The 21,742-nt window shown below is 49.4% G+C and overlaps 1 protein-coding gene across 1 annotated transcript in view; it reads right to left on the bottom strand.

Moving 5' to 3' along the window:
* The window catches only part of PLXNA4 (plexin A4), a 483,041-nt gene that overhangs the window by 96,195 nt on the left and 365,104 nt on the right, over positions 1-21,742 (bottom strand). The window contains exons 5-9 of the mRNA XM_027538965.1: positions 16,050-16,150; positions 6,017-6,140; positions 5,195-5,348; positions 3,891-3,990; positions 1,389-1,503 (exon numbers count right to left, since the gene is read on the bottom strand). Of these exons, the coding sequence (XP_027394766.1) occupies positions 1,389-1,503; positions 3,891-3,990; positions 5,195-5,348; positions 6,017-6,140; positions 16,050-16,150 (594 nt within the window). The remainder of the gene's footprint in view (positions 1-1,388; positions 1,504-3,890; positions 3,991-5,194; positions 5,349-6,016; positions 6,141-16,049; positions 16,151-21,742) is intronic.

Here is a 21,742-nt window from a genome sequence, read left to right as displayed (position 1 = left end):
TTCGGGACAACTAAACCCGCATGCTGCAACTAGAGAGCCTGCACGCTGCAGCTACTGAACCTGTGAGCTCTAGAGCCTGCACTCTGCAACAAGAGAAGCTTGTGCATTGCAACCAAGACCCAGTATAGGCAAAAGAAAAAGAAAAGAAGATGCTGGTGGTGAGGTGTCATTCCTACCTTTCAGAGACAAGACAGCTTCCCTCCTGCCCTTAAGGGTTTGGCCTAATTTAGGGTTCCTGGTGGGTGGGAATCTAGCCGGAGGGGGAGGGGGCACCAAGGCGAGCCTCTGTGTTCTCACCATGCCCTATCCAGTCCCCTACAGAGCCCTTATGCTTTCTGTACCTGGAAAGGCCCTGCTCTCACAGCTATGGTTTTGCCATATGGTCATGGCACTCATGTAGGTGTGTGAAGAGGGCTGGAAGGTACATCCAAGACCTGCGGGTGGGGGCAATATCGGAGCCTGTCTGAGTCCAGTGTTGGTTGAGAGAGTGCCCTGTCCTTGCATCCAGTGGGGTCTAACCAACATGGTATAGATATCGCTTCTCCATCTTTCTATTCTAAACAACAGCATTCTAAACCACTCTGCTCAGAACTACTGACCCCATGGTTGGAGTCAAAAAGCACCATCATGTTGGAACAACAGTAGACTTTTTCAAAGTGATTTTACACCCATTATCCTTGAGGTCTTTGCCCTAAAGCTTACATTATCAGAGAGGAAACAATATAGGCATAGAGGATGTCTATCATGATGATGAAGACTTTGCAGGGATAAGACTAAAGATGAGGAGGGAACAGAAACGGTGCCATGGTCATGGAGCCTGACTCTGGGTCAGTGATTCAGAGTGGACTGTGCAGCTGAATCACAGATGCCTCAGCCCCGAGGGGCCATCAGCTGGTCTGGGAGACTTTGCATCTCTACGTGTTCCCAGGTGATGCCAATGCTGCTGGTCTGGGGACCACACTTTGAGAACCACCACTCTGCAGGGGTGGAGGTAATTTGACCTTTTTGATCTCAGCTCGGCTTTGTGGACAATGCTCCAAGGGAAAGCTAGAGGACTCTACACACAATCCTGCTCTGTACAATTATTTCCAGGGCACACACACACATCTCTGGAATTGTTTTGGAACTCACCTGGTGTGCAGAGGGTCATGCTGGCTAGAGTGACCTGGAAGGCACTTCTGCCTGTAACTGAACCCCCAGGACTGATCCAGAGTGGAGAACTTTGCTTGTTTACTGCTTTCAAGAAATGATCCTTTAAGAGGCGGGGTTGGAGAGCGAGGGGGTGGTCCTCCTGGATTTACCTCTCTTTCCTCTTTTTAAGGGAGAGCCTCCCTGTGTGTCCCTTGCTCACGGCAGGCAGCACTCACGGCTCTGGCTGCGGGACCTACCTCAGGCAGCTTCACCCGGCCTTCCTGGAAGGAGCAAGACCTGGGGTCGTGGGTGCAGACGTGGCGGTATTTACACCAATGGCAGCGATACGGGCTCTCCACGCAGGACAGGCACCTGGGCACAGAGGCGGAAAAGGCACACGTCAGAGAACCCGTATGCGCCCAAAGCCGGGCGCCGAAGACTCCAGAGCCTAGCAAAACGTGTCTCCTGGTAGGAGAAACCACCCTTACACAGTCAGGAAGAGCAGATCTGGTTAAAAACCCAGCCCCTTTCTCTCCAAGTCCTCAGGAAGCTGGGAGTCTCTGGCCTCCTCCCTTTTAGTCAGGTACTTGACAGCCTGATCCCCCGGGACCTCATCAAGCGCCCTCCATTTTTACAGGATGGCCCTTGCATTGGCTGAATAGGGAAACAGTGAGGTCTGGAGTTGAGGGGCTCATCCAGAGAACCCATCGGAATTAGGACAAACAGTGAAATTGAGTTTTAATTCCAGTTGACTCCAGAGTCTCGGCTGACATGGACCCACCCTGGCAGAGGAAGGTCCTGAGGCTGCCCCCTCAGTATGATGGGCTCTTGTAGAGTTGGCAGCCCAACCTCTACTCATTACCCTAGGAAACACAAGGCAACTTGATAAAAGCACCTTCCTGTTTAAAACCCAGCATGGTTCCCTTCTTATAAAAGGTCAAACCTAAATACCTTGCCATGCAGGCTAAGCCCTTTGTGGTCCAGGCCCACCCTCCCAGCATGCGTCTGGTGCGTCAGCCAAGAACAGGCTGTGCTGTCCCCAAGCTGTCCTTCTACCTGGAGTACCATTTCTTCTGCCTCACCATCTCCTCTTGCTTCTTTGACTGATGGCGAGTTGGTCTCACTGAAACCTTCACCCCATTCATCCCCTTGTTTCTGTCTCTGAGACAGTACTGGTCTTGCTGTATTATATTTTACTTATGTGCTGTCCTGTGTATCTGCTTGCCCACTAGGCCATGATTCTTGGGGGGTAGGGATTGAATCTTTGCATGTTATTATTTTCTGATCCTCTCTGTCTAATGAGTAACACACTGTCTTGCACATAGGAAGCTTAAAGTCATTTGATAGACTGAATGGAAACTTAGAATATGCTTTCATCTACTAACTTCACTTTCCTAGAGGGGCAAAAGGGGAGTGAGGGATTAGGTTACTAATTGTAAAGCCATGGCAAGCTCTTTTGAAAGGAGGAGGAAGAGAATTCCAATTGGCTGGGAGGAATGGCCGCCTGTTACGTGGGGCTCCAAAGAGAGCCAAGCTGTGGACTCACAGCTGCCATAACCAATAACCAGACAAAGCCCACAGCCTAGAGCCCCAAATATCTTTGGTGATGTTAACTAGCTTGTCCTATATGGAGAAGGAAACAGAACATTATGTTAAAGCCAGCAGAGCTTTTTGAGATCAGGCTCTGTGGCTTTCAAACTGTGCTCTAGGGAACCCTGGGAGTTCCATGGTGCTTTTCTGGAGACTGTGTGAGATGTGAGGGATTCCTAGACAGAGGGGGTCCAGGTGCCCTTAACTCTCAACCATCTTCTACTTCCATTCATTTTGTTTCTCGGGCTTTCACACCTGATTTTAGTTGAAGAAAGGTTTCTATGGTGAAAGAAAGGTTTGTACCTTCTCAGTATGGTCCAAATCCATCCTTGTAGAGAGGAAATAATAATATAATAACAGTAAAGTGCACAGTGCCTAAACAATGGGCCAGACATGGATCTAAGTGCCATCCTTGTAATGGCTTTTTTAGCTCTCACAGCCACCGGTGGGGGCTGGCAAGCAATCAGCAAAGTACCAGACAATGGGACCGAGCCCTCGCCATGTCAGCTGTTAAGTATGTGGGTGACATCCCCAGGAGGAGAACTACCGCTTCCTCGTTTACAGAGACACTGGGCGCAGAATAGCTATGTGGACTAGCTGGCCTGATGCCACAGCCCGAGCCTCTGTCCTCCATGGCTTCCCTCAGGAAGTGGATGCTCCAGTCAAACAGAGCCAGAGCTGGAACCTGAGCAAGAGCCAGACCCCGCCCCAGGCCAAAGCCTTCCTCTGACCCTTGCCAGCTGAGTCTTGACCCCTCTGCAGGGAAACTGTGCAAGCTGAGCATTCGGGTGACTTGTGGGACCACCTGCTCACACACTTGGGACATCCTCTCACTCCCCAGACCCCTTCTCTCATCTGGGGTGCTGGCTTCTCTGTTCTGCAGGTGAAAAGCACCCCCTCCTCAACCGATGGTGGAAGGTGAATCAGGTTAGACAGATTTATGCCAGAGAAGATATATGGGCGAGGGACCTAGAGCTCCCCAGCTCACAGGCTCTCACTCTGCTGATTCTAGCCTCTTCCCATTAACCCCATGGGTGCCAGAGGAGGGAGGTGAGAGGTCACCTTATAGGGCCTTCGGATGGTAAGACGGAACAAGGGTGGGGCCTCCTATCTTTGGATGAGCTTTGACCCCAGAAACAGGGAGTTGAGTGAGACTGGGGGACACTTACGAATTGTGGACGCTGCAGTTGTAGAAGACAAAGCTAGTGCTGGCGAAGGTCATGCCTGTCTCCTTCGACTTGAGCTGCAGCTGGACAACGTGGTGGTCCCCTGTGGGCAGAGCCGGCCATGGGGTCAGGTGGAGGGCCACAATCACGTGTCAGGTCCCACTGAGAGCAGCACACCTTGGGAAAGGGCCGCCCACTCCCCAGGAGGTGTGGGGAGCTCTAACAGGACTTGGAATCAGCTGGGCCCAGTCCAGGGCAGAATGAAATAATCCAAGAACAGAATAGCTGCAGACAGTAGTTCTAGTCTATTCCTTTTTCCTCACTCTAGTCCCAGCACCCACCTCTCATTTGCTTACCAGGTTCTTTCCTGTACACACACACACACACACACACTCTGACAGGTATTCACATGTGCATTCACATGTATGATGTCCATGCAGGCTGCACAGAATTGTGAACACACACATTGACTAGCTACCAGGAGAAACGTGTAGACACTTGGCAATGTTGCCACAAACCATGCAAGAAGTTTTGCACGTACGTAAGTGCCCCACGAGCCCCTTCCACTTCTGTAAGGGGAGACTCTGAGGCTCCCTCCTCGGGGGGACTGGTGGCTCCACTCGGGCGGGCGTCCCTGGACTCCTCAGCTGGCGCCAGTGAGGAGCTGAGCCCCATGTTTAATTCACAGCCCTGACCCCAGGCCCCTTGTTCTGAGCCTTCCCCAAGAGCCTCATTAATCAATAAGCTCAGAACAAATGTGACAAGCCCAAATCGGAGGACCAACATGGAATCAGGCTGCCCAGGCCGGTCTGTGCCTCCCAGTGCTGGGCTTCTGTCCACTCTATCCTTCCCATGGCAGCCAGCCATGAACAGGCAGCTCTGGGGAGGCTGGGCGGGTCGGGGATGGTGTGGAAAGCAGTCAGGGTCAGAGACCCTGCAGTGTAGGAGGAGGGAAGGAGCCAAACGACCCCTGCACCCCATCCCTCCTCCCATGCTGCAGCAAGATCTCTAAGCTGGCACTCTCTGATGCTGTGCTGGCCGTTCCCTCCCTCGCCCTCTTGGCATTGCTCCTCACCCATGGTGAGGCTGACTCCTGGATGCTCACCCGGTTTCAATTCCAAAGGCAGTGGAGGGACACTCCATCCCCGTCTTCCTAGAGCATCCCCACCAAGGTACACCCTTTCCTCCAACCCTCCCCTCCTGCGTGCTCCCCCCTCCCCGATCCCCTGCATCTGTCCTGAGTTCTCCTGGTCCAGGCAGCAGGAGGAAGGACTTGCCGCCCAGCTTTGCCTCTGGGGACTGCTCACCGTTCTCCGTGATGATCCGGGGCACCTCCTTGGCTGCCGGGGAGTAACACTGGATCTGATTGCCTATCACCAGCCCATCCATCTCTGACAGGTCCTCAAAGGTGCAGTTGACGCCAGCTGTCAGCTCCGGGACATTGTATGTCTCCAGGACCAGCTGTGAACAGCCCAGTGTGGGGAGAGAGAAGAAGAGAGAAATGGGAGAAGAAATGGGAATAAAGTAAGAAAGAGGGAGGGCAAGACAGATCAGAGAGAAAGAGAAGAGAGAAAAGCATGTGGCAGTATTGACATAAAGAAGAAAAGAATTATGACAGGAGCGGATGGAGAAGGTAAAACAGTAAGAGACAGAGAAAAAAGAAATTAGCGTCTGAATGTAGTTGGCCCAGGAAATGGAAATGACTGTTTAGGGGATTTGTAGGTAGAAAGACGGGCATGATTCCATTATCTTCAATTTTGGAAAACGGGAACATCAGTCATCCAGGTGCCTGTGTCCCGGCTTCTCCCTCTGCACATGCATCTTTCCCATCTCACAGACAAGGATGGCGTTCCCAACACTCTCCTTGTCTCGGTCACTCTTCTGGTCATTTTGGTGTCTCAGTTTTCCCTGCCTCTCTATCCATTATGCACAGCGCCTCTTCCCCAGTATTCCTGCAAACGTTCCCCTCTCCCATCCCCAGGGACACATTCTTAACCCCTGCCTTGCCCTGGGGTGGCTCTGCTGGCCAGACACAGCCCAGCCTTCCTGGGGGTGGGGATGGGTCTGCGGCCCTTTTGGTGGGAAGAGGGCTCTTCCCCAAGTCCCTCGACCCCTTCCCACTGTCTCACCAGGACGTTGTACTGAGAAACGGAGATGTTGCTGGGGTGGACGGTCAGCCGGACGCACTGCTTCACCTCGGAGGCGAACCTTCGGGGCTCTCTGGACCGCTCACAGCGCTCCTTCCGGGTGCACCTGGCGAGGACAGAGCGACCCACGGGGACTCAGGATGCGGCTCCTGGTGCACCAAGGGGCTGGCACGGAGGCCTGGCACTGCCAGCAGCAACTAGGAGGTGCCCAGGACTAACCTAGTTTCCTTTTACCAGCCTGTCCAACCCCCATCACGCCCACATTGGAAGAAGGCAATTCCAACCACTGGTTGCCACATCAAACCCCTAAAAGTCACCCCAAAGTGCTCTCAAGGCCTCCTCATTCACAGAAACAGGTGAAAGTCCTTTCTATCCCCCCTCTCCACTCACTCTCAGCCCTCACCACCCTCTCCCTCCTTAGCAAACCGAGGCTATTCTTTCCAGATTTCTCCTCTTTCTGATTTCCTTGCTTTTGTGCACCCCAGCTCCTCTGTCTGGATGCCCCTCTCACCACATTACCCTCACCCAACTTCTACCTATCCCTCTAGACAAGGTTCAACCATGCTGTTGCCACGGCGCCCCTCTCCCCACCAGCCCGCTCCTCAGTTCAGTTCAGTTTAGTCGCTCAGTCATGTCCGACTCTTTGTGACCCCATGAATTGCAGCACACCAGGCCTCCCTGTCCATCACCATCTCCTGGAGTTCACTCAAACTCACGTCCATCAAGTCCGTGATGCCATCCAGCCATCTCATCCTCTGTCGTCCCCTTTTCCTCCTGCCCCCAATGCCTCCCAGCATCAGAGTCTTTTCCAATGAGTCAACTCTTCGCATGAGGTGGCCAAAGTACTGGAGTTTCAGCTTTAGCATCATTCCTTCCAAAGAACACCCAGGGCTGATCTCCTTTAGAGTGGACTGGTTGGATCTCCTTGCAGTCCAAGGGACTCTCAAGAATCTTCTCCAACACCACAGTTCAAAAGCATCAATTCTTTGGTGCTCAGCTTTCCTCACAGTCCAACTCTCACATCCATACATGACCACAGGATTCTCCAGGCAAGAACACTGGACTGGGTTACCATTTCCTTCTCCCCTTGCTCAAGGTCACCAGCTAATCAGAGAAGCCTGCATTTAAACACAGATCAACTCTGGACCCTCCATTCTCACCCACTGTGCTCTGCCTCCCCAAAGCTTCTACTAAACCCATTTCCCTTGCCATTCTGATGTCCCCTTCTGTGCTTAGGAAAAGTTAAAAATTTCCCTCCAATCTTCTTTTCTAGGCTAATCTCTGTTTTTGCCTGCCACTGGAAGCACTTTGAATATCACTGAGACTTGTGAATTCTCCAGGACTCATCTAGAAATCACATCCCAAGGGTGAAAGGTCAGCTAAGAGTGTGGTCGTCTCCAAGGCGCCCCTGAGCTGCTCTAGCAGACCCATGGCAACAAGGGCATCTGCCTAAAAGTCTGGGAAGTTAATTTACCAGGCTAGCTCCTCTGCGCGGACTTCATTACCTCCAGCCATTAAGCTAATGTTATGGACTTTTCCAGGGTGTCTGCACTGACATCGCTATTAATAGTGTTATTACTCCCATTAACAGCAGACCCAGAGAGCTGGTACGAACTTCAATTATTCACTGACTCCCCAACTTTGAAGTTCCTATTTCCAAGAGCAATCAGTAGATCTGAAAAATGGCTTTGACTAAGTTATGAAGAGAGGAAAAATGAAGCTACTTTCAGCCCAAACATCACCAGGAGTTACCAAATAGAGTTCAGGCAGAAAAGAGGTGACTCTCTCTCTGTTGCAGCGGGTACAAAGGAACTCTGGTGGGAGAATCTCACGACAAGGTCTAGCTGCATGGTTCGCTGCTCCCAGAGTTCATGGGACTGCATCTTTCCACAGCTCCCAAGAGCCTGAAACTAACCATGTATCATCTCCCTGCAGATTTAGGTCTGCAGTGCAGGTTTGATCCCTGGGTCAGGAAGATCCCCTGGAGAAGGGAATGGTTACCTAGTCCAGTATTCTTGCCTGGAGAATTCCATGGACAGAGGAACCTGGTGGGCTATAGTGCATGGGGTTGCAAAGAGTCAGACATGACTAAAACTTTCACTTTGAAGGGAATGGCTACCCACTCCAGTTTTCTTGCCTGGAGAATTCCATGGACAGAGGAGCTTGGCAGGCTACAGTCAATGGGGTTGCAAAAAGGCAGACACAACTGAGCGACTAACCCTGAGCACAAGTACATGGAAGCCATCTATAGCTTTCAGTTTTCAAGATCCCATCCTGCTCTGTACTCTTAGGCAAATTACTCTAAGATCATGGCATCTGGTCCCATCACTTCATGGCAAAAAGATGGGTAAACAGTGGAAACAGTGGCTGACTTTATTTTTCTGGGCTCCAAAATCACTGCAGATGGTGATTGCAGCCAAGTAAAAGACACTTACTCCTTGGAAGGAAAGTTATGACCAACCTAGACAGCATATTAAAAAGCAGAGACATTACTTTCTCAACAAAGGTTCATCTAGTCAAGGCTATGGTTTTTCCAGTGTGGATCCAGTATGGATCCACTATGGATGTGAGAGTTAGACTACAAAAAAGGCTGAGCGCTGAAGAATTGATGCTTTTGAACTGTGGTGTTGGAGAAGACTCTTGAGAGTCCCTTGGACTGCAAAGAGATCCAACCAGTCCAACCTAAAGGAGATCAGTCCTGGGTGGTTCATTGGAAGGACTGATGTTGAAGCTGAAACTCCAATACTTTGGCCATCTGATGTGAAGAGCTGACTCCTTTGAAAAGACCCTGATGCTGGGAAAGATTGAGTGCAGGAGGAGAAGAGGATGACAGAGGATGGGATGGTTGGATGGCACCACCAAGTCAATAGACATGAGTTTGGGTAAACTCCGGGAGTTGGTGATGGACAGGGAGGCCTGGTGTGCTGTGGTTCATGGAGTTGCAGAGTCAGACACAACTGAGCGACTGAACTGAACTGAATTTGCTGCCTCAGTTTTCTCATCTGTAAAATGGGGACAAAACAGTACCTACCTAATGTGGTTATTTATGAGGGTTAAAAGAGGATGTGAGTAAAGCATGGAAGACAGCAGCTGATGTATAATAAGCCCTCCATAAAAGCTAATGCTACTGTCCCATCCCTCCTCCACATTCCCCACCCAAGCCCTCCAAATCACAGCTGATGCAGAAGTACAGAGCTCCTCTCAGTCTGGCCCGTGGGGCAAATCAGGGATGAAAAGAGAAGGATAGGGGCAGCACTTTTCCTCTTAATGAGGGAGAGGAAGCCCCAGAGGGCAGCAGGGAGCAAAGAGGAAAAGCCTGGGTTGTAGCTCTGCTTTCTTCCCAGCTGTCAAAGGGTATTGAGGACTCAGCTCTCTTCACAGAAAGTCAAGTTTAAGGTCAGTGTCAGGGATGTTTTGACATTTCTACTATCCCTCAAGGCCTGTGAGGGCGGAAGCTGTGAATGTCCAAAAGCAGACAATTGACCTTAGAAGTGATGGGGAAATGGAGGGGAAGAGTGGATTCCTTCTGGGTTCTTACAGGGTCTGGTGGGGTAATGGCTTTAGGGCTTCTGGCACTCTGATATCTCACTAGCCCAGGCAAGAGCTGGGAAATGTGCAAAGGGTTAATTTATGACTCCTGGTAGGGAGGTGGTGCTGCTGGATTGGATCTTTCCTTCAAAGGAGCTACAGGGACTTCCAAGAGCATCTCTTTGCATTCCATTGTGGGGGCACCTTGTGCATGGCGGAAGACCCTGCTTCATCCGTTTTCCAGGCAGGACTCAAATAGAGCATGCCGTATGGCTTTGAGTTTCTAGACAACCATTCCTGACAGCACCAGGGCTGCCCCCACCGAACACAGACTTGCAAGAAGTGGGCTGCAGCAAGAGAGCCCAGGCCCGGGATTGGAGTCCGACCCTGCTAAGCTCCTCTTCCCTCTCCCCCTTACTCCAGTTTCTCTGCAGAGGGTCCTCCAGCCCCATTCCAGAGGTGCTAAAAGCCCTTGGGGACAAAGGCCCTGGCCCCTGGAGGGGTTATTATTCAAGTCAGTGGTTCCAATGAGATTATCCTGTCTAATGAAGCAGCTCCTACCGCCTCCCCTAAGCCTGAACTTTCACTGCTGGAGAGTTCCCAGCCAAGTGGAAAATTAGAAGGGAGAGGAATGGAAGAAGGAAGGGGGTGAGGGGTAGAGAAAGAGGTGGTGATTAAGTTCTCCAGAAATTAATTCCTAAATACGGCGATAGAAATATTAACTCCCAGGGCTGCCGGCCGGGCAAGCAAATTTCAATTTGGAAGGGGGGCTATTTGTGAGTCCGAACTCGGCAAGCCTCCAAACTGGAGTCAGCTGGGGGTGTACATCATTGCTGGTCCATCTCCCCAGGCCCTCCAGGGTGGGTCTACCTGCAGGCCTCGGATATCAGAACTAGCTCCTTGCCTATCCCCACAGGCAAGTCCCTAGTCCTCAACCTTTCATGATGGTCATGCTAAAGTGCAATATTTTGGGGAATCTGTGTTTAGAACATGAAGGGGTTGGAAAAAATGGAATGGAGGTGGGGCTTTCAAATGAAATTTATAGAAAAGTTAAGAGGAACCTTATTCAAGTTGGAGATCCTGGGGGCACAAAAGGGCTCGCATTTTGGAATCAGTTTGGACTTGACTAAGGAGACATTTAGTCCCTGGTGGCTCAGTGGTAAAGAACCTGCCTGCCATTGCAGGGGATGTGGGTTCGATCCCTGGGTTGGGAAGATCCCCTGGAAAAGGAAATGGCAACCCACTCCAGTGTTCTTGACTGGGAAATTCCATGGACAGAGGAGCCTGGAGTCACAAAAGAGTCAGACATGACTTAGCAATTAAAAAATAAGAACCAACAATGGAACAAATTGCTCTCTCTGCCCTTTCCCAGGTGGCCCTGGGACAGCCACACACACACACACACACACACACACACACACACACACACACACAACTGTTTCAGACAAGGTGTGGCTGGTTGGGGTTGGCTGAAGCAGGAAGACTTCCCAGCAGTGGGTTAGTCCCAGCCACTCTGCCAGAACCCTCCGGGGAGGACAGGGAGGGGACAGGGACCATGGAGGAGGCCCTGGGTCAAACATACGACCCCTGCTTACACTGCCACTAAAGTCAGAGCTACTTCCCGGCCCCCCAGGGGTTGCTCGCATATCCTCTCCTTAATTTTCAAGGCGTGGCTGTAAGATGGCTCTTGTCACAGCCATTATATAGCGAAGGAGACTGAGCCCAGACAGGGTCTGTCCATGGACAGGTTCTTAGTTTAACCCACTGCTTCTGCTCCAAGTAGCAGCATTTTTTCATTCCTTTCCTTTGTTCCATCTTGGCAGAAGCTATACAAAGTGAGTCCTGAAGAGTGACCCATGCCAAGCCATCCTGGGGAGGGCATCCTTCCAGGAGAAGAAATCAGCAAAGAGGAGGGGTCCCCAGGTGGGGAAGGGAAAGACTTTCTCAAAGCTGATCGTATCTCTCCCCTGTCAATGTCCTGGGTTACATGAGCCTCCCAGGGGTGACGCTGGTGACCCTGCTGAAGAAAGGTAACGTCTGGGCCAATCGATGGGGCTGGGTCTGCAGGGATCCCGTTACCTTCTTGGCCTGGGCATGGGAGGGGAAGTGGGAGAGGGGGCTGGGGACCTGGTGGTTGGAGGGAGGGTTCCAACCCCAGGACAAGTGAAGGCTGGGCTTCAGGGCTATAGGTGGGCTGTCGCATTTCCTTTCCTTCACCCAAGACACAATAGGCTAGGGCCCAGTAGGGTGGAGGCCCTGCCAAAAAAAAAGGCTCAAGGTGATGGACAAATAGATACCCAGTTTGTTGAAGCTTTTGTTATCAGTGGAACCCACCAAGCCCGTGGGCTGGGACCTGGGGCTGCAAGAGAGGGCTACAGGGGTGACCCTCTGTGCAACTGGGCTGGCAGGCCTGATTGAGGGTGGTGAGTAACAGGCGGGAGGGTTTCAATTACATGAGCATTTCTTAAGCTTGTTCAGTCTGTAGCCCACCTGTGCCCTTGCTGGTACAAACAGCCCTTTCAGCTACCTGAGCCACCTGTTGGTGGGGGCCCCTCCTTGAACTTCACACATGCTCTCTCTCCTCCTGCTCCTCCGTCTGTTTCTGTCCCTCCCTCTGTCTCTCTCTCTCTCTCTCACACACCTGCTGTCATTCTCTTCCTGCAAAGTTCCCCATCGCCTCACTCCCTCCAACCATGGGAAAAGTTGGCAAAAGTGACAGAGAAAGTGGATGTATCTTGAAATCACAAGGAAGCCCATTACCAATGCTCTTTTGCAGGGATTTTCCTGGGGTTGGCTGGCTGGAATCGCAGCACTTAGCTCAGGGTCTTGCCTGCTGTGCAAACTCGAGAAACGTGCTGATTCTACTGTAGACTGCGACCCTCACCCCATCCCTGGATCACAGGCCTGGTTCCCCGGGACTTGCTGCCAGGCAGAAGGTCTAATATGGGTCCCTCTGTGTGCCTGAGCCTAGCAGAGTGCCTGGCACAGGAGGCCCAGGGCTGGTGTGAGAGATACAGGGACAAGTCTTTGTGTATGGGCATGGAGCCTCCAAAGTGATGAAACCCCTGCAGTCTTCCCCTCCCTAGTAAACTCAGGTGCCCCGATGGAGCATCTACACGTTCTCTGGCATCCTTGTCCTTCCCCACTGCCTCTGCCCAACCCCAGCCTGCTCCCTTACCTCCTGCTCAGCCTGAGTCCTCATCTATCAATTCGTAGCTATGAATGCCCAGTTGGCATCTATTTCAGATGAAAGGGATGCAAATGGCATATTTAGGAGAAGCAATGTCTGGCTTTGCCCTGAACTTAAGCAAATAAGAAAGAAAGACCCCCCGGGAAGAATTAAGACAGGGCATGAGGGAACTTTCCAGAGAAGTTGTTGTTCAGTTGCTAAGTCGAGTGCAACTCTTTGTGACCCCCCTGAAATCAGCATGCCAGACTTCCCAGTCCCTCACTATCTCCCAGAGCATCCTCCAACTCACGTCCATTGAGTTGATGATGCCATCCAACCATCTCATCCTCTGTCATCCCCTTCATCTCCTGCCCTCAATCTTTCCCAGCATCAGGGTCTTTTCCAGTGAATGTGCCCCTTGCACCAGGTGACCAAAGTATTGGAGCTTCAGCTTCAACATCAGTTCTTCCAATGAATATTCAAGGTTGATTTCCCATAGAATTGACTGGTTTAATCTGCTTGCAGTCCAAGGGACTCTCAAGAGTCTTCTCCACAATTCGAAAGCATCAATTCTTTGGCGCTCAGCCTTCTTCATGTTCCAACTCTCACATCAGTAGATGACTAGTGGAAAAACCATAGCTTTGACTGTACAGACCTTTGTCGGCAAAGTGATGTCTCTGCTTTTAATATGCAGTCTAGGTTTGTCATAGCTTTTCTTGATAAGAGAATATTGTATATCTTGATGGGATATGGATTACCTTGGTTTATGCATTGATCAAAAATTTTCAGACTGTACACAGAGTATCCATTTATCTCACTCTATGTAAATTAAATATTAAATCCTGATTCAAAGCATCTTAGAAGATCCAGGGATCCACTCTTCTCCACCTGACCATGTGGGCCAGGGGTTTCTCCTGGTTATTAACTCTGGGAGGGAGGAAGGATCCAGGTACAGATTGCCACGGAGGGCAGGCAGCTTGGGTCTAGGATGCTCATGAGCTGAGTGCTCCTGGGGAGTTGGGCTTTACATCAGCACAGCCCCGAGCACCAGGTCCTTCCCACAGCCAGGAGGCTCAAGGTCACGGAGAATCACACCTTGAGCCAGCAGAGCACTCTAGAGATGGGATGCTGCCCCAGGTGGCTACACAGCTGGGGGATGTGCAGTTTGGACTTGGCAGCAGGTGCCCCAAGTTCACATCCATGGCTGTTTACTTTAGGCCATGCTGAGAATAGGGTGGCTGGGCTTCCCAGTGCAGGCTGGTGGCCTCTTTCATGAACTGTCTGGACTTCACCTTGGACCCAGTCCACTCCTGTTTTCTGCCAGGAGGCAGGTATTAGGTTACTGAGGAGAAACTGAGGCCAGGTAGGAGTCACCTCTGGGACCTGCCCCTGTCATTCCCGTTTAGCTCAGCTCTAGAGCGGGGAGGTGGGAGTACTCGTAGCCCCCTGTACTACTGTCTCAGAGCCTCAGGGCACTGCTCCTCACATGGCTCTGTGCTATGCGGGGTGGGCCGGCATCGCCAGGCAGGATCAAAGCTGACACAGAGACTGGCCTTTGGGTCCCACAGGCATAGAGTGTCAGGGGGGGCCGGCTTTCCTGATTGCCCTTAAACGATGCCAGGTGTGAAAGCCTCATGCCAGGAGAAGCTGAGCCATCCTTGGCCGAGCTGAACGCCAGCTGCCAAAGGCCCCTAAGGAAGCCATGGATCTGGAGCATGGCCCCTTTCTGAGAGGCCTCACTGAGTGGGACAAAGAAAACGACTTCCCCGCTGCCTTGTAAAATATCATCCGGGCAACTCTTTTGCACTGATCAGAACTGATCTGGCTTCTGAATGCAGTCTTTCCCATCCTCTGCATGCCGGCCAGTCTCAGGCATCACTGTTCTGTTAGGATACACAGCTTTGAGTATGTGCCTCTACCCAGCTTTCCAGTCATCTCTGAGCTATGTGTATTTCAGGGTAGGTCAATGGGCCTCCATTTTTTCCCACCCCCACAGTATGCCTGAGGACTTTCAAACCTTTCCTTAGCAAACTCAAGGTCTTGTGGTGCCTGAGACTGTCACCCAAAGAAGGGAGGTTGCCCGCCCTGGGCCCTTTGGGGAGGATGTGTTAGAATTTAACAGGTCACTGTAACTTTCAGAGGCACTCCTGGGGTAGAGTGAGGCAGGACCCTGCCTCCACCTTCTTATAGTTGGAAATGACTGGTAAATGTCATTGGTCACATACAGTTCAGGCTCTTAGTAAAAAATCTTTTTTTTTTTTAATTTATGGTACTTGTGTCCAGTATTTTTGCCTGGAGAATCCCATGGACGAGGAGCCTGGTGGGCTAAAGTCCATGGCGTTGCAAAGAGTCGGACACAATGGAAGCGACTTAGCACGCACACATACACATATCCAACTCTTAGCATGTTAGGTTTCAACTGTTAACTAGAAGCCTGGGGTTCCTGCAATGAAAGCTTGACTGGGACCAAGTTCCACTGAGTGGGACCCAACTACTGATGGTTTTGCCAGTCAGCAATGCCAAGGCCAGGGGTCTTTGGATCCCACTGAGAAAGGCTTTCAGCTCTCCGCATGTGTCTGGATGGTTATCTATGCCCTTCTTTCATCCCTTGGTTTATTTATCAGGATCCGTTTGCCTCCATTGCGCACCATTGCCTTCTTTCCACTTCTGGAGAGTCAAATGGAGCCAGCAAGGAAGAGGCACAGGGTGGGAGTGGCAACACCAGGGCAGAGTTTCACCCACTGGTCTTGTAACCCCGGGCACAGGGCACTCAGACAGCCAGTTGAATATTCGGACAGCCCCAAGGAGAGCCTTTAGGTGCTACACACTTGAACTTAACCCTCAAATACCAGAAGATTCTGGGGAGACACTGAAGTCTGTTCAGTGACTGTTGAATCACTAATCACATAAACGATTTAGCGGCCCATGTAAGCCTGGAGAAAAAGAGTCCAATACCTTTTTCTTGCTCTTCAGCCCTGGAATATCAGTCTGCAGTCAAATTGCAACCACAAATGTCCAGAGATCTCCCTCCAGCCCCTTAGAGTGTAATGATCCCAGGTGACCCCATATCCTGACTCATCACCATTCCCACGTTGACATTTCCATACATTTTTATGGGAAGTTAACAATTTAAAGTGAAGTCAGAACACAAGAAGGGAGATAAGATTTACAAAGGATATAAGGGAGGAAGAGTAAGAAAAGAGAGGAAGAGAAGAGAGAGGTCAAATTGTAGGAGAGCAGTGACAGAGAAGAAGACGAAGAGGAAGAGAATTACCTGGGGATGTGGGAAGCAGGAGGAAACTGCCCAGAGGTACTCACGTGTTGTGGAGCACACACCAGCCACAGTGGGGGTCGCCCGAGCCAAGGCACTCGCTGCAGCTCTGATACTGACCACAGGACTCCACAGGGACTCTGGTGAGCTAGGACAGGACCACAGGAGAGACAGAGGTCAAGATTTTGTAGAACAGCCTGTAGTCTACCAGGAATTGATATTATCTCGTCGGGTGTATCATCTAAGACTGTGCGGTAGCAGGTAGGGGCCTAGAACCCCAGATCCAAAAGAGACCTGGAGGGATTGTATTTGAGCAGATGGCTGCATAAGCATCGGTTATTTTCTTAGAAGTCCCTGGGAATAGACGCCAAAGAATTTATATCACATTGTTATCAAAGATATTTATATCCTGTACATTTAAATTTTCCCACCATCCAAACCCTCAAATATCGCTACAAACATGCAATTCATCACACATTTCTCTCTTATCAATGTAATCACCATAGATGCTTCTTCTTTCTCCATTCATGTTTCTCTTTCACCCCCCTTCCCAGACCTTCTCCTTCAAGTTTCATCATTTTTGTGGTTCCGGAGAGCATTGCACCCAAATCCAGTACCTTCCTCTCTCTCTGTAACAAGGTGTAATCCACTCGCTTCATGCTGTCATCTGCCCACTCTCTCTTTCTCATAATGTTGGCCAACTGGCTGGCAGAGTTGTTCACTCTGGTGCTTTTAAAGAGCAGCTGTTGCTATTTCTCTTCCTACCCGCATTCTTTTCCTGACTAGAGGCTTCCTCTCCAACCCCAAAACTTTATCTTCACTTTCACCAGCCACTTGTTAATGTAAAATGTTCCACATGACATTTCTGTTTGGCCCAAATGCTTCTATTTCCTGCATCCCCATAAAGATCTTTTGAATTTCTTTGTTCTCTAACATAGCTTTGCCCCAATGTCTTCTGACATGATTTCTCAGGGCCTGAGAGATAGGAGGTACTTAATAATGATACACAGGATCAAATGGAATTTTAATTTTCTTCCTAGAGCCTTGGTCTTTCTTCTCCACTTTTACCAGTTTCTTCTTTACAAAAAGGTTCTATTTTTTGGTAATCATTCTTTTCCATTTGGGATACCTTTTTAACTCAGTGGAGGACTTCTTACCTAATCTTTCAGCTTGAGTTAAGAGAATTTGATGTGCTTATCCTTTTTTTTTTTTCAAACTTTGTATTTTATATTAGGGTACAGGCAACTATGGGCTTCCCAGGTGGAGACAGTGGTAAAGAACCTACCTACCAATGCAGGAGACATGAGAGACTCAGGTTTGATCCCTGGGTTGGGAAGATCCCCTGGAGGAGGGCATGGCAACCCACTCCCGAATTCTTGCCTGGAGAATCCCATGAACAGAGAAGCCTAGTGGGCTACAGTCCATGGGGTCACAGAGAGTTGGACTAGGCAATAGCACCCCACTCCAGTACTCTTGCCTGGAAAACCCCATGGATGGAGGAGCCTGGTAGGCTGCAGTCCATGGGGTTGCTAAGAGTCAGACGTGACTGAGTGACTTCACTTTCACTTTTCACTTTCATGCATTGGAGAAGGAAATGGCAACCCACTCCAGTGTTCTTGCCTGGAGAATCCCAGGGATGGGGGAGCCTGGTGGGCCGCCATCTATGGGGTCGCACAGAGTCGGACACGACTGAAGCGACTTAGCAGTAACAAAGCGACTTAGCATGCATGTACACATAGGCGATTATATCACAAAGTGACTTAGCATGCATGTACACATAGGCGATTATATCACAGCATTAACAATGTTGTGATGGTTTCAGGTGAACAGCATAGGAACTCAGCCATACATATACATGAATCCACATATATCCATTTTCCCCTAAACTCCCGTCCCATCCAGGCTGGTTATCCTTTTTAATTTCTTGCCATCAGACAGTAGACATGGTGAAGGATAAATCACCTGACCTGGCTGAGCCTCTGTGCTTTATGAGCAAATGCAGAGGCTGTGTGTTCCCTGCTGCTTCATGGGACATCTGCCTCCATAAAATTATGTAGCACTTGGCAGGGGCTACTTGTAACTCACGCACAGGCGAACTGGCACCAGAGTCTGCTCAATTAGTCTCAGAACTCTTTCGGAATTAATAATTCATTAATTGTTACTTTCCAATCCCACATGATTTCTTTTTCTTTTCTACTTTAATTTTCTTCCTCCCTTTATGTATCTTTCCTGTTTTCTCACGTGCCCGTTGGGCAGTCTTAATGACCACCATGTGTGTTCACTTCTTCCAAGGCACCTTTTAGCTTCCTGCTCCTGTACAGATTTGCCCTGGGCCTTGGTGCTCCTTTCTCCACACTCTCAGATATCTTTTTGCACATTTGGAAGTTTATCTTTCCTTCTATGACCTCTCACGCCATCAGCCTGGGCTGTGCCTCAGCTCCGTGTATATACAGCCTTTCCATTTTCATAATTGATCCTGACAATCAGCCTCTTACAAATTACACCCCTGACTCTACACATAGCCAGAAACTGACCTGCTTCACCTACCCATTAAATGGGCATAGACACTGGTCATGTAAGCATATGAATAACGGTATCCAGACCGAAGCACATGGACTCCTAGGAATTCACAAGTGGTAATGAGATCCACAGCTATTCTTAATATTTCCAAAAGCCCAATGGAAATTGGATTGTTGCTGTTTTCTGTTTGTGTGCATACTCTGTGATGTATTTGCCATATTAAAAATAGGAAATATATTATTACTTAATAAATACAGTTGGTTTAGTAGGCAAAAATCTTTCAAAACTGGATGTCTAGTGATGAAAAAAGTAATAAAGGGGACCAGAGATGATGAAAGTTGGTAACATAAGCACATAATAACGTTTTCATATGTTCCAGCTGCTTGTCTAGCACTCCATATTTTGCACAGGCTTAAAGAGGAAATCATGGCTTGCTCAATCAAAAGCATTTTCTTGGTCTAAACTTAATTAATATCCTCCTTGGTTTCTCCCAGGGACATGGTCTGTAATCTGTCTCAGATGGCCATGCCATGGGATTCTGGGGTGTACAACACATGAAGCCAGCTGCTTGCTGAATCTGATCTCCTCCAAAGCCTTTATATTCACATTTCTAAAAACATCTTGCAACCGGTATTTAATAATATCACTACCCGGAATTGTTAGATAGCAACACCGATTCAATGCACATGAGTTTGAGCAAACTCTGGGATATAGTGAAGGACAGGGAAGCCTGGCGTGCTGAAGTTCTTGAGGTTGCCAAGAATCAGACATGACTTAGCGACTGAACAACAAAACCACCAACTGGAATTGTAAAGCCTCTCCTCTGTTGATTTTAAACAAGAGTCATTTACGTTTGGTTGGAAAGAGTGTATGAGCCTTTGGAGCTGGGTTCAAATCCTGGTTTCACTATTTACTGGCAATGAGGTCTTATTGTCTCTGAGTCCCATTTTTCCCCTTATCTTTCAACATGGAGATAAAGGTCCCCATCAATTCAGACTCTCCATCAATTTTGGACACTACTGAATGACTAACACTTTCACTTTCTTTCACTTTGTGAATGATCAAACACATCATAAGAGAAAGTTTTTATTACTGTCATCTTTGTCATCAATAGTGTTAGTTGCTCAGTCGTGTCCAACTCTTTGCAACCCCATGGACTGTATGTAGCCTGCCAGGCTCTTCCGTCCATGGGATTCTCCAGGCAAGAATACTGGAGTGGGTTGCCATTTCCTCCTTCAGGGGATCTTCCCCACCCAGGGATTGAACTCAGGTCTCTGGCGTTGCAGGCAATTTATTTACCCTCTGAGCCATCAGGGAAGCCCAAGCTTGGGGCGGGGGGAGGGGGGGTTGGGTCTAAGTAAAAGTACACAGTAACAGCATGGATCACAAGTCCCTTGAAAGTCTATGATCTGACAGGTTAGGTTAGGTTAGTAGTTCTAATTCTCCAGCCAGTTACAGAATGGTGAAAGAGACCAGAAAAGCCGACCGAGAAAGGAAAGTTGTCATTAATACTCACTCTTTACCACCCTGTCACTTTACTTCTTCCTCCCCCATCACCCCAAAACTGCCCTGACAGCCTTCCTAGGCCTCATGAACTTGGCAGGAGTTTAATGCCAAGAAGAACTTCCTCCTTGAACTGTGATGTTTGCTCCTAAACCATCCATTGCTTCATCCTGGCCCGGCTTCCTGGATTTATTCTACCATCTATTATATCCATTAGGAACTTTTTTTTTTTTTTTTGCTTTTCATCAGGGCAATCCCTGTAGAAGGAAGTCCTGGGAAGTTATTATGCTACCTAACTTCCTTTCACCTTTTCTTAGAGGCTCTTTCTACCTGTATGTTCAGTCATTTGTTATTACTCTTCTGAACTTTACCTAGGTTTTCTCCATTCTCCTCAAAGAACGGATGCTAAAACAGAGGAACCACCAGGATTCTGACAGTCCACATAGAAGAGCTGCCATTATTTAAAAGCTGAGTGCCGCCTCCCTTCACCTTTGCAGGACTTTCACAAAGAAAGCCAGGCTCAGAGAAATGTCCAAAGTCCCACTTTCAGGCAGTATTCTCCAGCATGACCACCTCTCCAAGGGGGACCCCATAACTCCCAATCTACATCATTGCTTTGCCTCACTCCCCACCCCATGTAATCTGGAGAGCATCAGAAATTTGCCTGACACTTTAAATAGCTTTTGAAAATTAGATTTAGCCCACCATCTATCTGGGTGCCATTCTGTACCCTAACAACTCTGGTTACTGGCCACACCTTGCTAGGAAGCTGCACAGGTGGTCGATAGATTCGGAGTCACCTTGGCACTAGGATCCTCTCTCCCCAGACATGCAACTTCTCCACCTGCGCCTGACAGCGAACAAAGCCGCCTCTTCCATCCCCCATCTCCACTCCTCTCCTGACCCTGGAACACAAACCACTCCAGATGCAGAGCCACGATTAATTAAAAGCACCCCACGCTGATTAAAGTCTTCAGCTACAGCGCCAGGCATGCTAATTAACCGGGTGAGGGAATTCAGGCCACAGGAAGAGGTGAAAAAAGAAAGTCATGGAAGGGGGCTTCTGCTTGGAGAACAAGTCAGATAGCAACGTGACATGTCTAGAGATGAGTGGACCCTAGTGGCGGATGGTCTCAGAGACCACAGACAAGAGAGGGCTGTCTCCCCTGGCCACTGGACTCTAGGACAGGTGCTGACTTAGGGGTTCAATTGCCCCCTCATTGCTTCTAGAGACAGGAGCACCGCACCCCACCAGCCACTGCCTCTCAGGACCTTGGTCTGTGTCTACACCATGCTGGGAGAGAGTGGGGCTCCTGGGGTGGAAGGTTCTAGTAGGGCAGTCTTCCTGACCCATTCTGTCAGCTTTAGGCAAAAACCTATTGGGCAGTTTGGCAGTTCCTCAAAAAACTAAACTTAGAATTTATCATACTACCTAGTAATTCTAATTCTGGGTACATATTCCCAAAGAATTGAAAGCAGGGACTTGAACTTATATACCAATATTCATAGCAACATTATTCACTATAGCCCGAAGGTAGACACCCAAGTACCCATGGACAGGTGAATGGATACTGAAATGTATAAAAAAAAATGAATGGATAAATAAAATGTGGAATATACACACAATTAAACATTATTCAGCCTCAGAAAGGAAGGAAATTCAGACTACAGCATGGATGAACCTTAAAAACATTATTCTAAGTGAAATAAGTCAGTC

The sequence above is a fragment of the Bos indicus x Bos taurus genome, chromosome 4, assembly GCF_003369695.1.
Source record: "Bos indicus x Bos taurus breed Angus x Brahman F1 hybrid chromosome 4, Bos_hybrid_MaternalHap_v2.0, whole genome shotgun sequence".
NCBI classification, from domain to species: Eukaryota; Metazoa; Chordata; class Mammalia; order Artiodactyla; family Bovidae; genus Bos; species Bos indicus x Bos taurus.
This window is presented reverse-complemented; position numbering and strand designations above follow the sequence as displayed.